General features: G+C 38.7%; 1 protein-coding gene across 1 annotated transcript in view; it reads left to right on the top strand.

Annotated features, from left to right (window-relative positions):
* Positions 1–16,718, top strand: part of bsn (bassoon presynaptic cytomatrix protein) — a 161,350-nt gene that overhangs the window by 35,554 nt on the left and 109,078 nt on the right. The window contains exon 3 of the mRNA XM_031901109.1: positions 15,014–16,162. Coding sequence (XP_031756969.1) covers positions 15,014–16,162 — 1,149 coding nt within the window. The remainder of the gene's footprint in view (positions 1–15,013; positions 16,163–16,718) is intronic.

Raw genomic sequence — 16,718 nt, 5'->3', positions numbered from 1 at the left:
AAGGGGGGCAGCCCTTGCAAAGTCTTGAATGCGAGTGTGTGAGGAGGGAATGAGAGAGGAGTTGAGGAGCAGGTCAGTAGAGGATCGTAACAAGCGGGTTGGATGGTACCTAGAGATGAGTTCAGAGATGTAGGGTGGGGCAGAGTTATGGACTGCTTTAAATGTGAGAGTTATTAGTTTGAATTTTATCCTGGATGGTAGGGGAAGCCAGTGCAGGGATTGGCAGAGTGGCATGGCAGAGGAGGAGCGGTTGGAGAGGTGTATGAGCCTGGCAGCAGTATTCATTATGGACTGGAGAGGGGACAGTCTTTGGAGGGGAAGGCCAATTAATAGGGAGTTACAGTAGTCCAGGCGAGATATTATAAGAGAGTGAATAAGAATTGACTACAAATTTATATACACAGGAGGAGCCAATTGGCCATCACAGTGTCACAAAAGGATGTAAAGCAATGCATTGAATTATAGTGCATGCTAAACATTTTGTTAAAGGACAAGTATGAGACTGCTGTAAGATGCCATAGACAGTCACTAGTTAGTGGGCTGATAGGGGGCTGTTTGGGCCTCTGTGTACTTGTTATGCCAGGCCTGAAAGCAGACCCAGTAAAGCTCATCATCAGGCTCATGTTCAAGCCTTTGGTGTGAAGTCTTGTGTATGCTCCATGCTATCCAAAAGCAGGGAATGACATAATTGGCAGGATTAGCATAGAGGATAATAAAACCAAGAGCATTTCTGTTTATCCTGCCCAGTAAATCAGATTTCAATTTGATAGCTTGCCCTTTAAGCACTATTTCTGCACCAGATTGGGGGCAGCCCAAAACAAGCACAAGAATAAATGGTTATTCCTTTCCTCAACATCTGGAGAGCACTGACTGAACCAAGGAACACTAGCACTAGCCAGCCATCCCTTTTGCCCCAAGACTCTCTTGGTAGCTGCTTTAGTACCAGAGATTGTGAAAGTAGCAATAGAATAAATATATCTGCTGTGCACCGTAGCTTTAAAGTAGCCCCCAATGGTTTCCATTAAGATTCATATCTTTACTCTGTCTTTTAGGGAGGTTGCACGTAGTGTGTTGTTATAGCAGCACCACTAGCTCTAAAAATTCATTCTTTCAGTATCAATTATGGAAATATTTGTTTTCAGATGAGTAATTGTAAATGCTTTTTTTTAATGGAGTTGAATTTGTCAAGGCTGCAGCTGACTCCCACATTCAAACGCTTCCTGCTGCGCAGTTTCTGTAATCAATGGCAGATATGGAAATGACAATTTTTCCCCGTGACCAAGCCGTAATAGACTTGAAAGAGGTTATTTGAATTTACGCAAAACATTGCGAGTACCACCTACCTAAATTGTTCTCTCAGTGCTCTAACCTGATTGAGTCACAGCTACTTCAAATGAGCAGCTCCGCAGAAAGCCGTGTAATGGAACTGCATCCGTCCCTGCTCTGCGGGGTGAATGGGAAATCTTTCAATTGCATAAAAAAGCCAGTTTTATTACTTAAATATGCTTTATATTTGTACTACAATAATATATTGAAAAAGTAATTGGTTAAGGTTTGATTAATCAAAAATGTTGTACATTGACCACTGAACATATTAATAATTTTTAGGTAATAAAGGAAAATCAAATATAAATAATGGAACTCATTTCTGTATTGAACCTCAACGTGGATGAAACTGTTAACTGTTTTGCCATTTTCCAGATATAGAAGTTATTCTTTTATTTATAAAGAGCATTATTTTCACCCCAGTAACCACAACCTTTGAGTGACTTCTGCACCCTATGAAAGGGGTTGTTCTCCTTTGAGTTAACGTTTAGTATAATGTAAAAAGTAACATTCTGAGACAATTTGCAATTGGTCTTCATTTTTTATTATTTGTAGTTTTTTTTTTAATTATTTCACTTTTTGTTCTGCAGCTCCAGTTTGGAGTTTCAGCAGTCATCTGGTTGCTATGGTCCAAATTACCTTAGCAACCAGGGAGTGGTTTGAATGAAAGACAGGAATATGAATAGGATAGGGACTGAATAGAAAAATAAGTTATAAAAAGTAACAATAACAATAATATCATATCCTCATATCCACAGTGATGACCATTTAAAAGCTACATGGAGTTAGAAGGAGAAGGCAAATAATTAGAAAAACTATTAAAAAAAAATAATAAAGTTGATTAGAACTGGCCATTCTATACATACTCAAAGGTAACTTAAAGGCGAACACCCATTTAAGCAACCCCAAAGTACAGGGGGAGACCTGTTATCCAGAAAGCTCAGGAAAGTCATCTCCCATAGACTCTATTATAACCAAATAACTAAACATTTTACAAATGATTTTTTCTTTATAATAATAAAACAGTACCTTGATCCCAACTAAGATAGAATTAATCCTATTGGGTTTATTTAATGCTTAAATTATTTTTTTAGCAGACTTAAGGTATTGAGACCCAAATTACAGAAAGATCCCTTATCCGGAAAACCCCAAGGTCCCAGGCATTCTGGATAATAAGTGCCATACCTGTACATCAAAGTGTATAAAGCTTGGAGGGAGTGAGCTATATAAAATGCACAGAGGAACAGTAGAGCTGCCTTATTAATTGTAATAATCATTTGCTATAAATACGACTTTGTGATTCCTATATGTATATAAGGAGGACTGACTCCTTGCTGAAAGGGTGCCTCTAGTAAATCCTTCATCACTTCAAATTATAGTAATATTCCAGCCAAGCTAGAAGATTCCTATATGTATATACGGAGGACTGGCTCTGTGCTGAAGGGGTGCCTATAGTAAACCCCTCATCCTCTTAAATTATACGTGTAGTAATATCCCAGCCAAGCTAGAAGATTTCTATATGCATATAAGGAGGACTGTCTTCATGCTGAAAGGGTGCCTCTAGTAAACCCTTGGTCCCTTCAAATAATAGTAATATCCCAGCCAAGCTAGAACAGAGCAGTTATCTGAGGGGGGTCTCTGGGTGCAACCATAGTGCCCTAAGGAATAAAAACAAGGTCTCAGTTACCAGTCTGGTCTTCTGCACAAAACTGCAGTTGCAATACCTTTATGATCTTTTTTTCTACTGGTAGTAGATGAGGTGCTGCATTTCTACACCTAACATTGGACTGTCAGTTTTTAGGTCTTACTCCACCTTGATCTTATAGCTGTTGTTAAAGCTGGATACCACCATTCATGCATCCTGAGCCCATACTGGGTAAGCAGGAGAAAGCCATTTATACCTCCCCAGTGGTTTTCTGCTCTGTGCATAGGATCTAAACCTTACTAAGAAACTCATTGATACCCCTTAATCTATTTCCAGATCACCAGCCATATGTGTTTTGTACAGGTATGGGATCTGTTATCCGAAAACCCCTTATTCATAAAGCTCTAAATTACAGGCAGGCCATCTCCCATAGACTCCATTTTGATCAAATAATTCATATTTTTAAAACTGGTATTCTTTTTCTCTGTTATAATAAAATAGTACATTGTACTGGACCCAAACTAAGATAAAATTCATGCTTATTGGAGACAACACAAACCCATTGGATTTATTTAATGTTTTAATGACTTTTTAGTAGAAGTAACAATACCCGGTGGTCTAGTGGGGCGGCGGGGACGCCCGGCATCTTCTTTTATTCAGCATATCTTTTCTGGGATATCGTTTCTGGTAGTATGGAGATCCATATTACGGAAAGATACCTTATCTGGAAAAAAACAGGTCCTGAGCATTTTGGATAACAGGTCCTTTTCCTGTACTTTAGTGGGTACTTAAACATGGCCTCCTGACAACTATATTGTCTTTCCTACTATGAATATTAACTGAGCATCTACTCTGAAACAGTTATTTGCTTTCTTTATCCACTATCAGTCGATAGTTCTTGACTGATATATCAAAACACCCAAACTTTTGAATGCCCCTTCTATGCACATCCTGGAAAATAATCCATTCCACCTACCATTGCACAGGACAAGATTATGGTGAACTTTGCAGCATTATTACCCTTATCTCTTTTGAAAAGGAAAATAACTGGCAAACCAGAATAAAGTTTAGCCAGACACTCGGAAATAAATTATTTCTAAGCATAAACAGTACTTACACCTTGAAAGAACATATGTTGTTCATGTACAAAAATGGCCGGCGATTTGAGAAACTGGATGTTTGTTACCAATTTGAGAAATGGGATTCTTGTCTTCCAAACAAGGCCACGCCAGATGGGTTCCTAGTCACAGTAGATCCTAATTAAATATGTTGACTCATTTTCTGGTGGAAAATAATTTAAAAATTGTGTTAAGAGAAGTTATCTTGTAATCTAGTAACGTTGCAAACTCTATAACAGTCCATGTGTCTCCTATGGGTGTTTGAATGAGTGCATATATCTGGGAGCTGCTACACTGAATGATTGTAAAGATATTTCTCCATAATGGCACCCCTAGAAGGCATAAAGACATAAGACAATGCTTCCAGTAAAGGCTATATCTGACATAGCTTACTCGGTTGAACCATTATCTGCTTTAGTGCAGTATTTTGGTTGTTGGGGTTTAACATTGTCACAGTTGCATAGTTTTACCGAAATCATCCTCTCCCCTGCTTCCTTGCGGTTGAATTGATTTCATGTGGCTATAAGAATGGTCCTATAGGCTGTAGACCACAATGGGCAGCAGATGTTGTTGCTTTTTAGTTAAACACTATGGTATGCTCAGTAAAAATGTTGCTTTTGCTTGAAGCCCATCATGCAAATGAGTCCCTTTATGTCTAATCTAAATGGGTTAATGATGCTAGAAACAACCCGGCAACTATGTTCACAACCAAATGTGGCGGAACAGTATCTATCTAAATAACAGTTAGTAACTAACAAAGCAAGTAGCTAAGTTACAAAGTCTATGGTTGTTGAAGCTAGTAGTGATGTGCAGGTCAGGAATTCCTAACCCATGATAACTTAACCTACACCCAACCTAGCCTAACATTTATTTAGCAGCACTATTTATACCTGAGCCTGACCAACCCCCTTTTACCCACCCCAGAGGTAGGTGGGGTATTTACTGACACTTCACTGGTGGGGGTGGGATGTGTGCCTATAGACCTGTCCCCAGCCCACAACCCACAAATAGGGGCCTATTTATTATGCTGTGTAAAATAAAATTCACAGAAAAAATAGTGTAAAAAGCTGGTTAAAATAAATGTTGAATTTTTCCGTCAGAATGCCAGATTTTACGCTGTTATTTTACATAAATTCTTGTGGAAAAAAATGGCACACACAGGCAGCATAGGGCAAGCAGAGTATGGCACACACGGGCAGCATAGGGCAGGCAAAGTATGGCACACACAGGCAGCACAGGGCAGGCAGAGTATGGCACACACAGCAGCACAGGGCAGGCAGAGTATGGCACACACAGGCAGCATAGGGCAGGCAGAGTATGGCACACACATGCAGCATAGGACAGGCAGAGTATGGTACACACAGGCAGCATAGGGCAGGCAGAGTATGGCACACACAGGCAGCATAGGGCTGACAGAATATGGCACACACAGGCAGCATAGGGCAGGCAGAGTATGGTACACACAGGCAGCACAGGGCAGGCAGAGTATGGCACACACAGGCAGTATAGGGCAGGCAGGGTATGGCGCATACAGGCAGGCAGAATATGGCACACACAGGCAGTACTCTATCTGGGTTGGCAAAGGGGGCTTAGCCTCAATGCTAGCTAGGGTGAGATTTGGGTAAACTGTCCATTGCTTATCTCAGATACATCTAAAAGAAACAGTTTGGTCAGTTAGGGTGCGATTTGAAGAGAAATTGTAATTGCTTCCCTAGATACTTCTGGAACTGGAACTAAATAACTAATACAGTGATATATTCCTGTATCAATAAGCTTGTTGTGAGCGACAGAGGCCCCAGACCAAATGTTGGAACTTTAACTGGGGCATTAATGAAACCCTGGTGTTGCCCAAAATCTAATTACTATGTGTACCTTCTGATAACAATTATCATTAATTATGATATGTTTAACACTACAACTTCACTTGTATAATAAATGTTCTGCAGCCTTTTCATCCCACAAGTTGGTGTCGGTTGTGTTTAAGGGGTTGCTGGTGGGCACGTAGTTGGCATGGGCTGGGCAGGATCCAATGATGCCTCTGTCAAGTCGCTTGATGCCTGACATACTAGTAAGTATTTAATATTAGCCAAATTTCTAGGAGTTTTCCAAAGTATTTTAGATATATATATATTGCTTTTAGCACTGTTTTCTGTTTTCTAATGCTACAAGCTGTCAGAAACTGAAAGCAAATAGGCTGCTTGATTGCTCCTTTTGTATAGCTTGCTTAGTCACCTAATGGGTCTGCTGTCTAAAGGGAATCATGGAGCATCCTAGTACAGTAATAGGCCCAATTTTCTTCTGCTACTATTATGCAGGCTTCTGTTCTGCAGAACAAGGTGGGACTTGGCAGTAAAATGCTTTTGAGAAGCGAGAACAAAAACTCTCTTTTTTACATATTGATTGATCTGCTGTGCTGCTGCTATGAGCAATGCAGGTTTTTAGAGCTTGCTTTATAGCCGCACTGGCAACAGTTGCTGAGAAAGCCATTTGCCACTGAAGGCTAGTAACCAGCTGACCAAATACATTCTTAAAATGTTAATTAGATTGTCGCTATATTTGCCCACACCCATGCACATACATTAGGGCCCATTGGGATAGTAGCTGCTTCTTTTCCCCCTACACCTTGTCTAATGCATTGCTATCTGGCACTGCTAATCATATAAGGCCGAGGGACATCAGCAAGCTCTTGGCTTATCCTACAATCATGCTTTGCTTATATTTTGCTTGCATGATCTAAATTATTTATCAAATATGACCCCTTCATATATTTTTTTATCGGGGCTGTAGTCAGGGATGTTTTTTTAGGTGTTGGAGTCATGTCTGCAAACCCGAGCATTGGTTTTAGAATGAATTATCAACCTCATTTAAATTATAAGTGCGTTTTAGGCAGAAATGTCATTATTTTAAAGAGGATTATAGGATCATGGAGTCCGACACTAAACAGCATAGGTACACAAGTTTGGGACCCAAACTATATTTTAAGAATCCCTGCCTTGCCTGTACAGTGGGAGTTATTTTGCTCAAGGAGATTTCTCATGGATCAAATCACATTGTCTCTAGTCTTCTTGCAGGCAGTGTAGGATTGGGGCTTCACACAGACCCCCCATTCTTCATTATGTTAAAGGGGTGCTTCAACTTTATGTTAACTTTTAGTATGTTATATAATGCAATTGGGTCTCACTATTTATTTTCAATAGTTTTTAGTTTTTAGATTATTTGCATTCCTCTTCTGCCTCTTTTCAGCTTTCAAATGGGATCACTGACCCCGGCAGCCAAAAACTATTGCTTTTTAAGGCTTTCATTTTATCATTATTGTTACTCTTTATTACTTATCTTTCTATTCAGGCGCTCTCTGATTCATATTCCCTTCTCTTGTTCAAACCGCTACCTTGTTGCAAGGGGAAATAAGACCACAGAAATCAGATAGCAGCTAAAATACCAAAATACAGAGCTGATGAACATAAAGCTTGAACTGAGTTTGGCTGAACACTAAAGGGTCAATTACGACCACAAGCACAGTCGATCTTCCACACTTTTATCATTAAATCCCATTCATTAAAGGTACTTGCATCAAAACTTGCCCTTTGCACTTAAAAATAGTTTCCAGGCCTGGACTGGCAATCTGTGGATTCTGGCAAATGCCAGAGGGGCTGCTGTAAGATCCCATAGACCAGTAGTTCTCAACCTTCCTAATGCCGCGACCCTTTAAAACAGTTCCTCATGTTGTGGTGACCCCCAACCATAAAATTATTCCTAAGGCCGTTGGAAATATGTGTTTTCAGATGGTCTTAGGGGACCCCTGTGAAAAGGTTGTTCGACCCCCCAAAGGGGTCCCGACCCACAGGTTGAGAACCGCTGCCATAGACAGTCACTATTTATTGGGCTGGTGGGGGGCTGTTTCGGCCTCTGTGTACTTGAAATGCCAGGGCCTATTTTGAATCCCAGTCCAAACCTGAATCTGGATCTGTGGCCAGCCACTGACCAGGCGGTAGCTCCAGGGTTCACTTTGCACACAATGTTAATAGGTGCAGTGCACAGTGCCTAAAGAATCATGCACAGACGTCACTAGCATGGCAAACACCGGAAATAAGACCAGTCTGACTTCCACTCAATTGTGCCCTATTTATAATAAAATTCTTGCACAGTTGTATGAAATTTGTTGAATTACACAGTTGTGTTATTGCTACCAAAATGGCACTGGAATTTTGGGAAAAAATTATGCATTGTGGGGAAAAAAATGGTGATTGTGCTAAAAAATGCACTTTGCTTAATGCACATGCGGATGTTAATGAGTCCTAGGGTTTTTGACCAAATTTGAATCCTGCAAAACATGGTGAAACACCAAACTGAATCCTGCATTTGGTGTATCCCTACTTCAAATATATTTAAAATAAAAAAAGAGAAATTTCCAATGTAATTTTTATTTTCAATCGTTTTTTGTTAAAGTTTTTCATTTTTTAAACATATACAGAAGAAAAAGGAAAGACAATGTTAATCTTATTTAACATCTCACTTACATGGCATTTTTAACAGTGTAGTACAAATTCACATTTACCATATGTTGTTATTTCACTTGTTTCATATTCTCCTTTGTGGTCCTTTCAGCTATCCATTGATATATATAATCTAAGTGAGTGTAATTATAGAGAACGAAAAGAAGGAAGGGTAGAGGGCAGGAAAGAACAGGGATAGGTAGCAGGGAATTTTAACTGGGAAAGAAAAGGGGAAGGAAGGAAAAGAGGAAAGAAAGAAAAACTGAATTAAGTTTGTTGCCTTGCCGTTGCTTTAGCTTATGTCCTATACACTTTGTTCATCTAATATATTCAGCATTACTCATTTTGTTAGATATGTTTTAATAGGTTAATGCAGAGTTACCAAACCCATTTGGGTATCTATATTTTATCCATGGGTCCCATACCTTTATAAATTGTTTCTGTCTGTCCAATAATATGCTGGTTAGTTTTTCCATGGTTAGAACTATATCTATTCTTGCTTTTACTTCTGGGAAGGATAAATGGGGGGATAACCAAGCTTTTGCTATAACTTGTTTTGTTGCTGTAAATATATGCCTGATTAAAATACTTTGTTCTCTGGAAACTGTGTCTATTGTCTTATTCAAGAGAGCCTCCTCGGGCCTTTTAGTTATATTAACTTGTAACACCGTATATATCAAATGGTAGACCCTGATCCATAGGCGCTGCGCTGTACCGCAGTGCCAAAATATATGTGCCATCGTTCCTGGGTTATTACACCCCCTATAACAGTTCGGATTTGCGCCAGAGATCCATTTTGCCTTCCGACTTGGAACTAAATACCATCTACTCAACACCTTATATGCTGTTTCTTGTGCTAAAACATTTATAGAGTTATGCATAGTGTTTTCAATAATTTCTTGCCAGTCTTGTTCATTTAATGTAAGCGACAGCTCTGTGTTCCAGTTCTTCACATACGTTAAGGAACTCACAGGTTGGGTGTTAGTACTTTGTTTATATAAAAAACTAAGTGACCCTTTCATAAGGGGTCGATGTAAACACATTGCTTCGAAAAAGGTATGTGTCGTAAAGGAAAACTTCTTTTGTAAAAGTACTAAAAAATGCTTTATTTGTGCATATCTATATAGTTCTCGGTCTGATATACTATATCTATCTTGTAATACTGTCCAGCTGATAACTTTATTATGCAATATGTAATGGTGAATATGGGTAAGTCCTTTATCTATCCACCATTGGAACTGTCTTGGTTCTAGACCCGTTTCAAAATCCTGGTTTTGAAATAAAGGTGCTAAAGGGCGGTATTTAGATATCCAACCGGATTTTGAGCAAATTATACGCCATATGGTTAATGTATGCTGTATTGTAGGAAAAATTTTATATTGCAGAATTGCTTTCTGAGTCCAGAGAAAATCTCCCAAATTTTCGTTCTGACACATAACTCGCTCAATTTCTACCCACTTCGGGGGGTTTATTTGGACAAACCAATTTAGCAATTGTGTTACTTGCGCTGCAAAGTAATATTCCTGAAAATTTGGAACACTCAACCCTCCCTGCGTTCTATGCCTATACAGAACTTTACGGGCTATACGTGGATGTTTATTACCCCATACAAATTGTAAACATGCCTTCTGCAGGCTAGTCAGTTGCTCAGGTGGCGGAGGTAGAGGCAAAGTACGAAATAAATAGAGAATTCGTGGGAGAATACTCATCTTTATAATGTTAATTCTACCAAACCATGAAACCGTAAAATTTTTCCAGGAGTCTATATCTTCCTTTAGTTTCTTAATGAGAGTTTTATAGTTAAGTTCACTCAATGTGTTATATGAGTCTGTAATAAGAACCCCTAAATATTTAATAAAGGTATGGGACCAGCGGAAGTCAAAGTTAAGTTCCAATAATTTTATCATATGTGAGTCCATATTTAATGGCAACGCTTCAGTTTTAGCGACATTTATCTTTAGACCTGAAAGCATACTAAATTTATCTAAAACATTAAACAGATTCGGTAAAGAGATCAATGGTCTGGAAAGCGTAAGTAATAAATCATCAGCATATAAACTACATTTATATTCTTTATCCGCTATTTCTATACCTTTAATATCCACATTGCTGCGTATTAATAAGGCTAAGAATTCCATCGTTAGGACAAAAAGGGTTGGCGAAAGAGGGCACCCTTGTCTTGTGCCCCTTTCTATAGTGATGGGGTTTGAAAGTATTCCGTTATATTTTACTTGTGCTTTTGGGAAATTATAAAGTGCCTGTATATGAGATAGGAAGCTTAAGGGAAACTTGTATTTAGTTAGAGCATACTTAAGGAAATCCCACGATATTGAATCAAATGCTTTTTCTATATCCAAAGAAATGAGTGCTGACGGTATGCCTTTTGCCTTGGTCCATGCTATTATATCAATGACTCTACGGATGTTGTCAGTAGGTTGCCTAAAGGGCACAAAACCTACTTGGTCTCGGTTAAGCAAAGTTGTAAGAAATATATTAATACGTTTAGCAAATATTTTCCCTATAAGCTTCATGTCATGATTTAGAATAGTAATAGGTCTATGGTTTTCTACTAGGTTGTTATCTTTATTTGGTTTAGGGACAGCCGTGATAAACGCTCTCAGAGAGTCTGGGGCATAATCATTCCCTTCCCCTATAAAATTAAACAGCGCTACTAGATGTGGGACCAGGATTTTAGAAAAATGTTTATAATATGGGGCAGTAAGACCGTCCGGGCCTGGCGCCTTATTTGATTTTAAAGACTTAATTGCCCACAAAACCTCTTCTGAAGTAATCGGCTGCTGCATTAGAGATATTTGCTCTGTATTTAGAACTGGGAGTGATATATTCCGAAAAGTATGTTCTGCTTTATCCTTATTCATATTTCCTTGTCCTTTATATAACTGTAAATAATATTCCCTGAATGTTTCCACAATTTTAAGTGGGTTGGCCGTAATCGCACCAGTTTTTGTGCGTATACTACAGGTAGGGGGGAGTTTATTTAGATGCCTCAGTTTATTAGCCAACATAGTATCTATTTTGTTAGCTTTTGCGTAAAATCTTTGTTTCATCCACCTAATTTGTTTTTCTACATCTTCCATAAGATATAAGTTTAGTTCTGTTTTTAATTGTCTAAGTTGTTGGGATAATCTGTTAGATGGATTTGTTCTATATAACTTGTCCTTTTGTTCTATTTGGGTTGTTAAATCTTTGACTTTTTCTAGTTTTGCCTTTTTTTTTATAGAGCAAATTTTAATAATAATACCTCTAATATACGATTTATGTGCTTCCCAGATAATGGATTTTCTAAGATCAGGGGTATCATTATACTGGAAATACGTTGTAAGTTCCCCTTCGATTTGCGTGCGAATTTGTGGGTTTGTTAGAATTGCTTCATTTAATCTCCATATAGCGGTATACTTTGGTAACCCTAAATCCTTTAGAATTATCTTTACTAAGTTATGATCTGACCAAGAACACATCTGTATTTTCTCTGTAGAGACATTTGCTAATAAAGGAGAACTAAGAAGCACATAATCAATTCTGGAGTATGTTCCATTTGGATTTGAATAAAAAGTATAATCGTTCTTAAAGGGGTTTCGCTCTCTCCATGCATCAGTTAAGCCCATATTTTTTAATTTTGCTCCTATATATACGGAGAGGGTTTCTGAATGTTTTTTACCAGGATTTTTAGGATCATATCTATCTCTGTTTGCATTCAACACTGCGTTTAAATCCCCTCCTATCATTATTTGTCCTCTGTTATGCTTAGATAATGAGGTAAAAAACCTGTAATAAAATGTTTGTTGTTTATCATTAGGGCTATATACTGAGGCTAATGTAAGGAGCGATTCCCCTATAGTGCATACTATTATAATAAAATGTCCCTGTGGATCAGGTACACATTTCAGCAATTTAAAAGGCACATTTTTGTTAATAAAAATACCAACACCCTTTTGTTTCTTATCTGCTGAGGCTAAAAATACATATGGGAATGATCGATGAAAATAGTTAGGTATCGAAGTTTTGGAGAAATGAGTTTCTTGCAGAAAAATAATGTCACTACCTAGAGAATTATAATAACGGAAGGCCATTGAGCGTTTCTGGGTGCTGTTAAAGCCTTTTACGTTATGTGTTACAATCGTAATCATAATTCTACAAGGGAGCTATTTCTATAACTGTATTCCTTTTGTGCTTTACATGGGTATCTCTGTTTGATGGACCATTCTCGCTTAATAATCTGCTCAGCAACCAGTAGGCAAACAAAATATATGAACCTTAATAAATGCTTATAAATAAAAAGGGGAAACAAAAAAACAAAACAATGTATAACAAAAAACAAAAATCTGAGTTGGCTCATCAAGCCCAATAACAACAAAATTTACCGTTCGGTACACTAGAGCCTTGTTCAGGGATGTGCTCCCTATAGACTCTATAGCAGATTTAGGGTGTTTTTATGGGGCACTTCCACCCTCCCGAGGATGTTTTCACAGCATTATTTTGTTAGGCGAAGAGCGCAGAGCTCCTGGATAAAGTCATAGTAAAGTCGCAGTTTGTGATCTATATACTCACAACGATCTCAATCCTGAAGATCTCTCCCATAGCAATGTAATTTTTAACAACAATAAGCATAAATAGATGTAGCTGGTAGGAAGAACATACTTAAAGACAAAGCAGGGGGTACGATATGTAAATATATATGAAATGTATCACAATATATCAGAAGAATGCTAAATGGATTAATGATTACCTGATTCAGAAATAGCAATTAAATCTCTAATATATAATGTGATGAAATACACAGATAGGTAATTTTTCAACTCCCATCCTAACTTGTATGCCTTAATAACATTCCAACTAGGGGGCAGGAGGATGAACATATACTATATGGGTCTCCCTATGTCCACCTCTCATGTATATAGCACTGCCAAATGCAGTCAGAAATGTATTTATATGGAAATGTAGGCCCTGCTCCCACTGGCTCAGGGAAAAGACGCAATATCTGAATAGCATGGGCAATTATCCCCCATATGTAATAAAAGACTCTAAGTTTGCCCAGGAAAAGTACCCAGATAGCTGCTATAATTCCAAACTGGAGAACTGCTGAACAAAAAAAAAAAAGCTAAATAATTAAAAAAAAAAAACAGGAAAAGATAAAAAATGAAGACCAATTGCAAGTTGTCTCAGAATATTTCTGTCTACATTAGTTAAATATGAACATCCCCTTAACAAGGAGACAGTGACACAGACAGATATAGAGAGAGCGCCCTAAGTACTATGCCTGCGAATGTCAGTGACATGTATACATATGTGCCAAGTGTTAATTATCATCATCTGGGATTACTCTTACTTTCTGCTTCAAAATAAATGGTGACAGTTATGGATCATTTGTTTAGAGCAAATTGTGATTGGCTTCAGTACCACTGAGATGCCCAGCTTCTCCGGGAATGAAGAGATTATATGTGGGGCCAAGTATTTTTAAAGAAAAAAAAAACCCTAATTGCTCATCTTTCAGTGAAGTCCCATGTATTTAGTGCTGATTATCCTATAAACTGCATTATATGTCAATATTTGTACATCCGCTCAGCTTCTTGGGGATTATACTAATCAAAAGACTCGCACTTTCCATGCAGCCTCTTTAATTAAGTTAATTCAGACATTAGTGTTTTACCGAGAGAATCTCTCAGGGGGCAAATATTTCATTTATTGCCACTTATTCAAAATGCTTTATACATTTGAATTTGTAAGCAAGTGCAATGTCTTTTTTTCCAGAATGACGATCAGACTTGCATGTTGTAAAGGGGGGCTCGGAATGTATGAAATGTGTGGAACTTATATTGTAATCATAATTAGAGATCATTTTTTTCCACATACAGTGCTCCTTAAATGGGTTTTCGACCTTCAAATTAAGTTTTAGTATGTTATAGATTGAGCTGTTTTTAGCAACTTTTCACTTGGTCTTCGTTTTTTTTATAGTTTATAGTTTTCAAGTTAATTGTCTTCTTCCTCCAACTCTTTCTAACCTTTAAATGGCAGTCACTGACCCCGGAATTCAAAGAACTATTGCTTTGTGAGGCTATTCATATTCCAGTGTCTCACTCACACAACAGCATGGTTGCTAGGGTTATTTGAACCCTAGCAACTAGATAGCTGCTAAAATTCTAAACTGGAGACCTTCTGAACAAAAAGATAAAAATCCACACATAATAAAAAATGAAGACCAATTGCAAATCACCATGAATACAAATTGTTTTTTCAAGTGAATTTACCTACATGCATCGTTGGCTCAAAAAAAAAAAAGGAGCGGTGTTAAGAGGGAGGGTTGTTCCGTACATGTTTGCAAAGCTTTGGTGTCTTCTATTTACAGCATAAAAAAGAATACCAAGTAAAGTATCTCAAAAAGTAAAAATACATTTTTTGTTTTTATTTCAAAGGTGAAGGAATGGCTGTGCTTGAACTGTCAGATGCAGAGGGCTCTGGGGATGGACATGACTACTGCTACGCGATCAAAAAGCCAGCAGCAACTGCATTCTCCAATTCTCTCTCCATCCCAGTCCCCTGCCAAACAAACAAAACCCCATGCTTCCCCTCAGCACACACAGCCGCACACACAGCCGCACACACAGCCGCACACACAGCCGCACACACAGCCGCAAACACAGCAGCAAACACAGCAACAATCACAGCCGCAGCATCAACCCCTGCCCAAATCACAGCATCAGTCTCAGCCTCAACTGCTTTCTCAGTCTCATCTACAGCAGCAAGTGCACCAAGTCCAGCCACATCAACATCCTCCGCAGCAGCCGCCTCAACCAGAAACCCATCAACAGAAGCCCCAGTACCAGTCACAAGTCCAAAGTAAATTGCATGCTCAGAACCAACAAGCTCAGAAACCTCAGAGCCAGCATCAGTCGCCATTGCATATACAAGCAGGTAAAGAAACATCACATGGAAGTGCACGGATAGAAAGCATCCATAGTTCCGCTAGCCCATTGCCTCAACAAGCAAAAATTCAACCAACCCAACAAAGAGAACAGATAAGCCAAGCATATCCAAAATCCTCTGTCCCTCAGGAAGTTCTGCGATCTTCACCCCAACATCAACCGGCAGAGCAAAGAAAAACTGCCGGCAGCTCTCCAGCAAAAACTCCAGCAGCTTCATCACATGGAGCCCAAGATCAAACCCAGGAAGGTCTCACTGGAAAATTATTTGGCTTTGGGGCTTCACTTTTGAACCAGGCGAGCACACTTATCTCTGTTCCAGCAGAAACTGCCCCACAAAGCCAACAGTCCCCTGGCAAAGTGCCTCCAAAAATAGTCTTTAGTGATGCAAGCAAGGACAGTGGCACTAAACCACAGGGACCCATGTCTGCTGTACCGAGCAGAGTCGAGAGCTCCCCTGTTCATAAACAAGGGAAAACTGAACCTGTTAAGCCAAAGGATGTGCCGAAAGTCATGTGCCCATTATGTAAAACAGAACTTAATGTGGGTTTCAGTGAGCCCGCTAACTACAATACCTGCACGTCATGTAAAAAACAAGTGTGCAACATGTGTGGATTCAACCCCACCCCTCACCTGCAAGAGGTAAGGAAAACACATTTACTGAAATCTATTGAAATGTTGCTTCTTTATATATTTATGCTGCAGATTATAGGTCAAGTGCATTTATTTAGACTGTAGGATTTCATGGAATTAATGCTGAAAGGTAAACAAAAACCAGTGTGACGGTATAAAGGGGATTATCAGGTGACACAGCCTTTCAACTCACAAATAATTCACTCACTACTCATAAATCTCGCTGTGATCGACCCCTTACATTTCTTTTCAGCCAAGTTTTCTCATGCATTTTAACATTTGTATTTCTGTGTATTGTGTTCGGTCTGGCTAGATCTAAAATAGGCAAGCTCTGTAGCATTTCTTCGAGTAAAGCCGGGCGCATATAAGTCTTTCCATCCGACTGCTTTTGTGCGTTGCAAGCTTTAAGAAGAGTCGTCATGGATTTATTTTTGCAATACCTAGATTTATTTTCTCATTTGCTGGAAATTCTTTGCAATTTACAAAGGAAAACTATGGCAAATGAATATGAGGAGAAAATGAGAACTGTATGGTTATTCAGGTGCCATTATCTGGAAACCCATTA

This window comes from Xenopus tropicalis, chromosome 4 (genome assembly GCF_000004195.4).
Source record: "Xenopus tropicalis strain Nigerian chromosome 4, UCB_Xtro_10.0, whole genome shotgun sequence".
Lineage (NCBI taxonomy): Eukaryota > Metazoa > Chordata > Amphibia > Anura > Pipidae > Xenopus > Xenopus tropicalis.
Note: the sequence above shows the minus strand (reverse complement) of the source record. Positions and strands in the feature narration are given on the sequence as shown.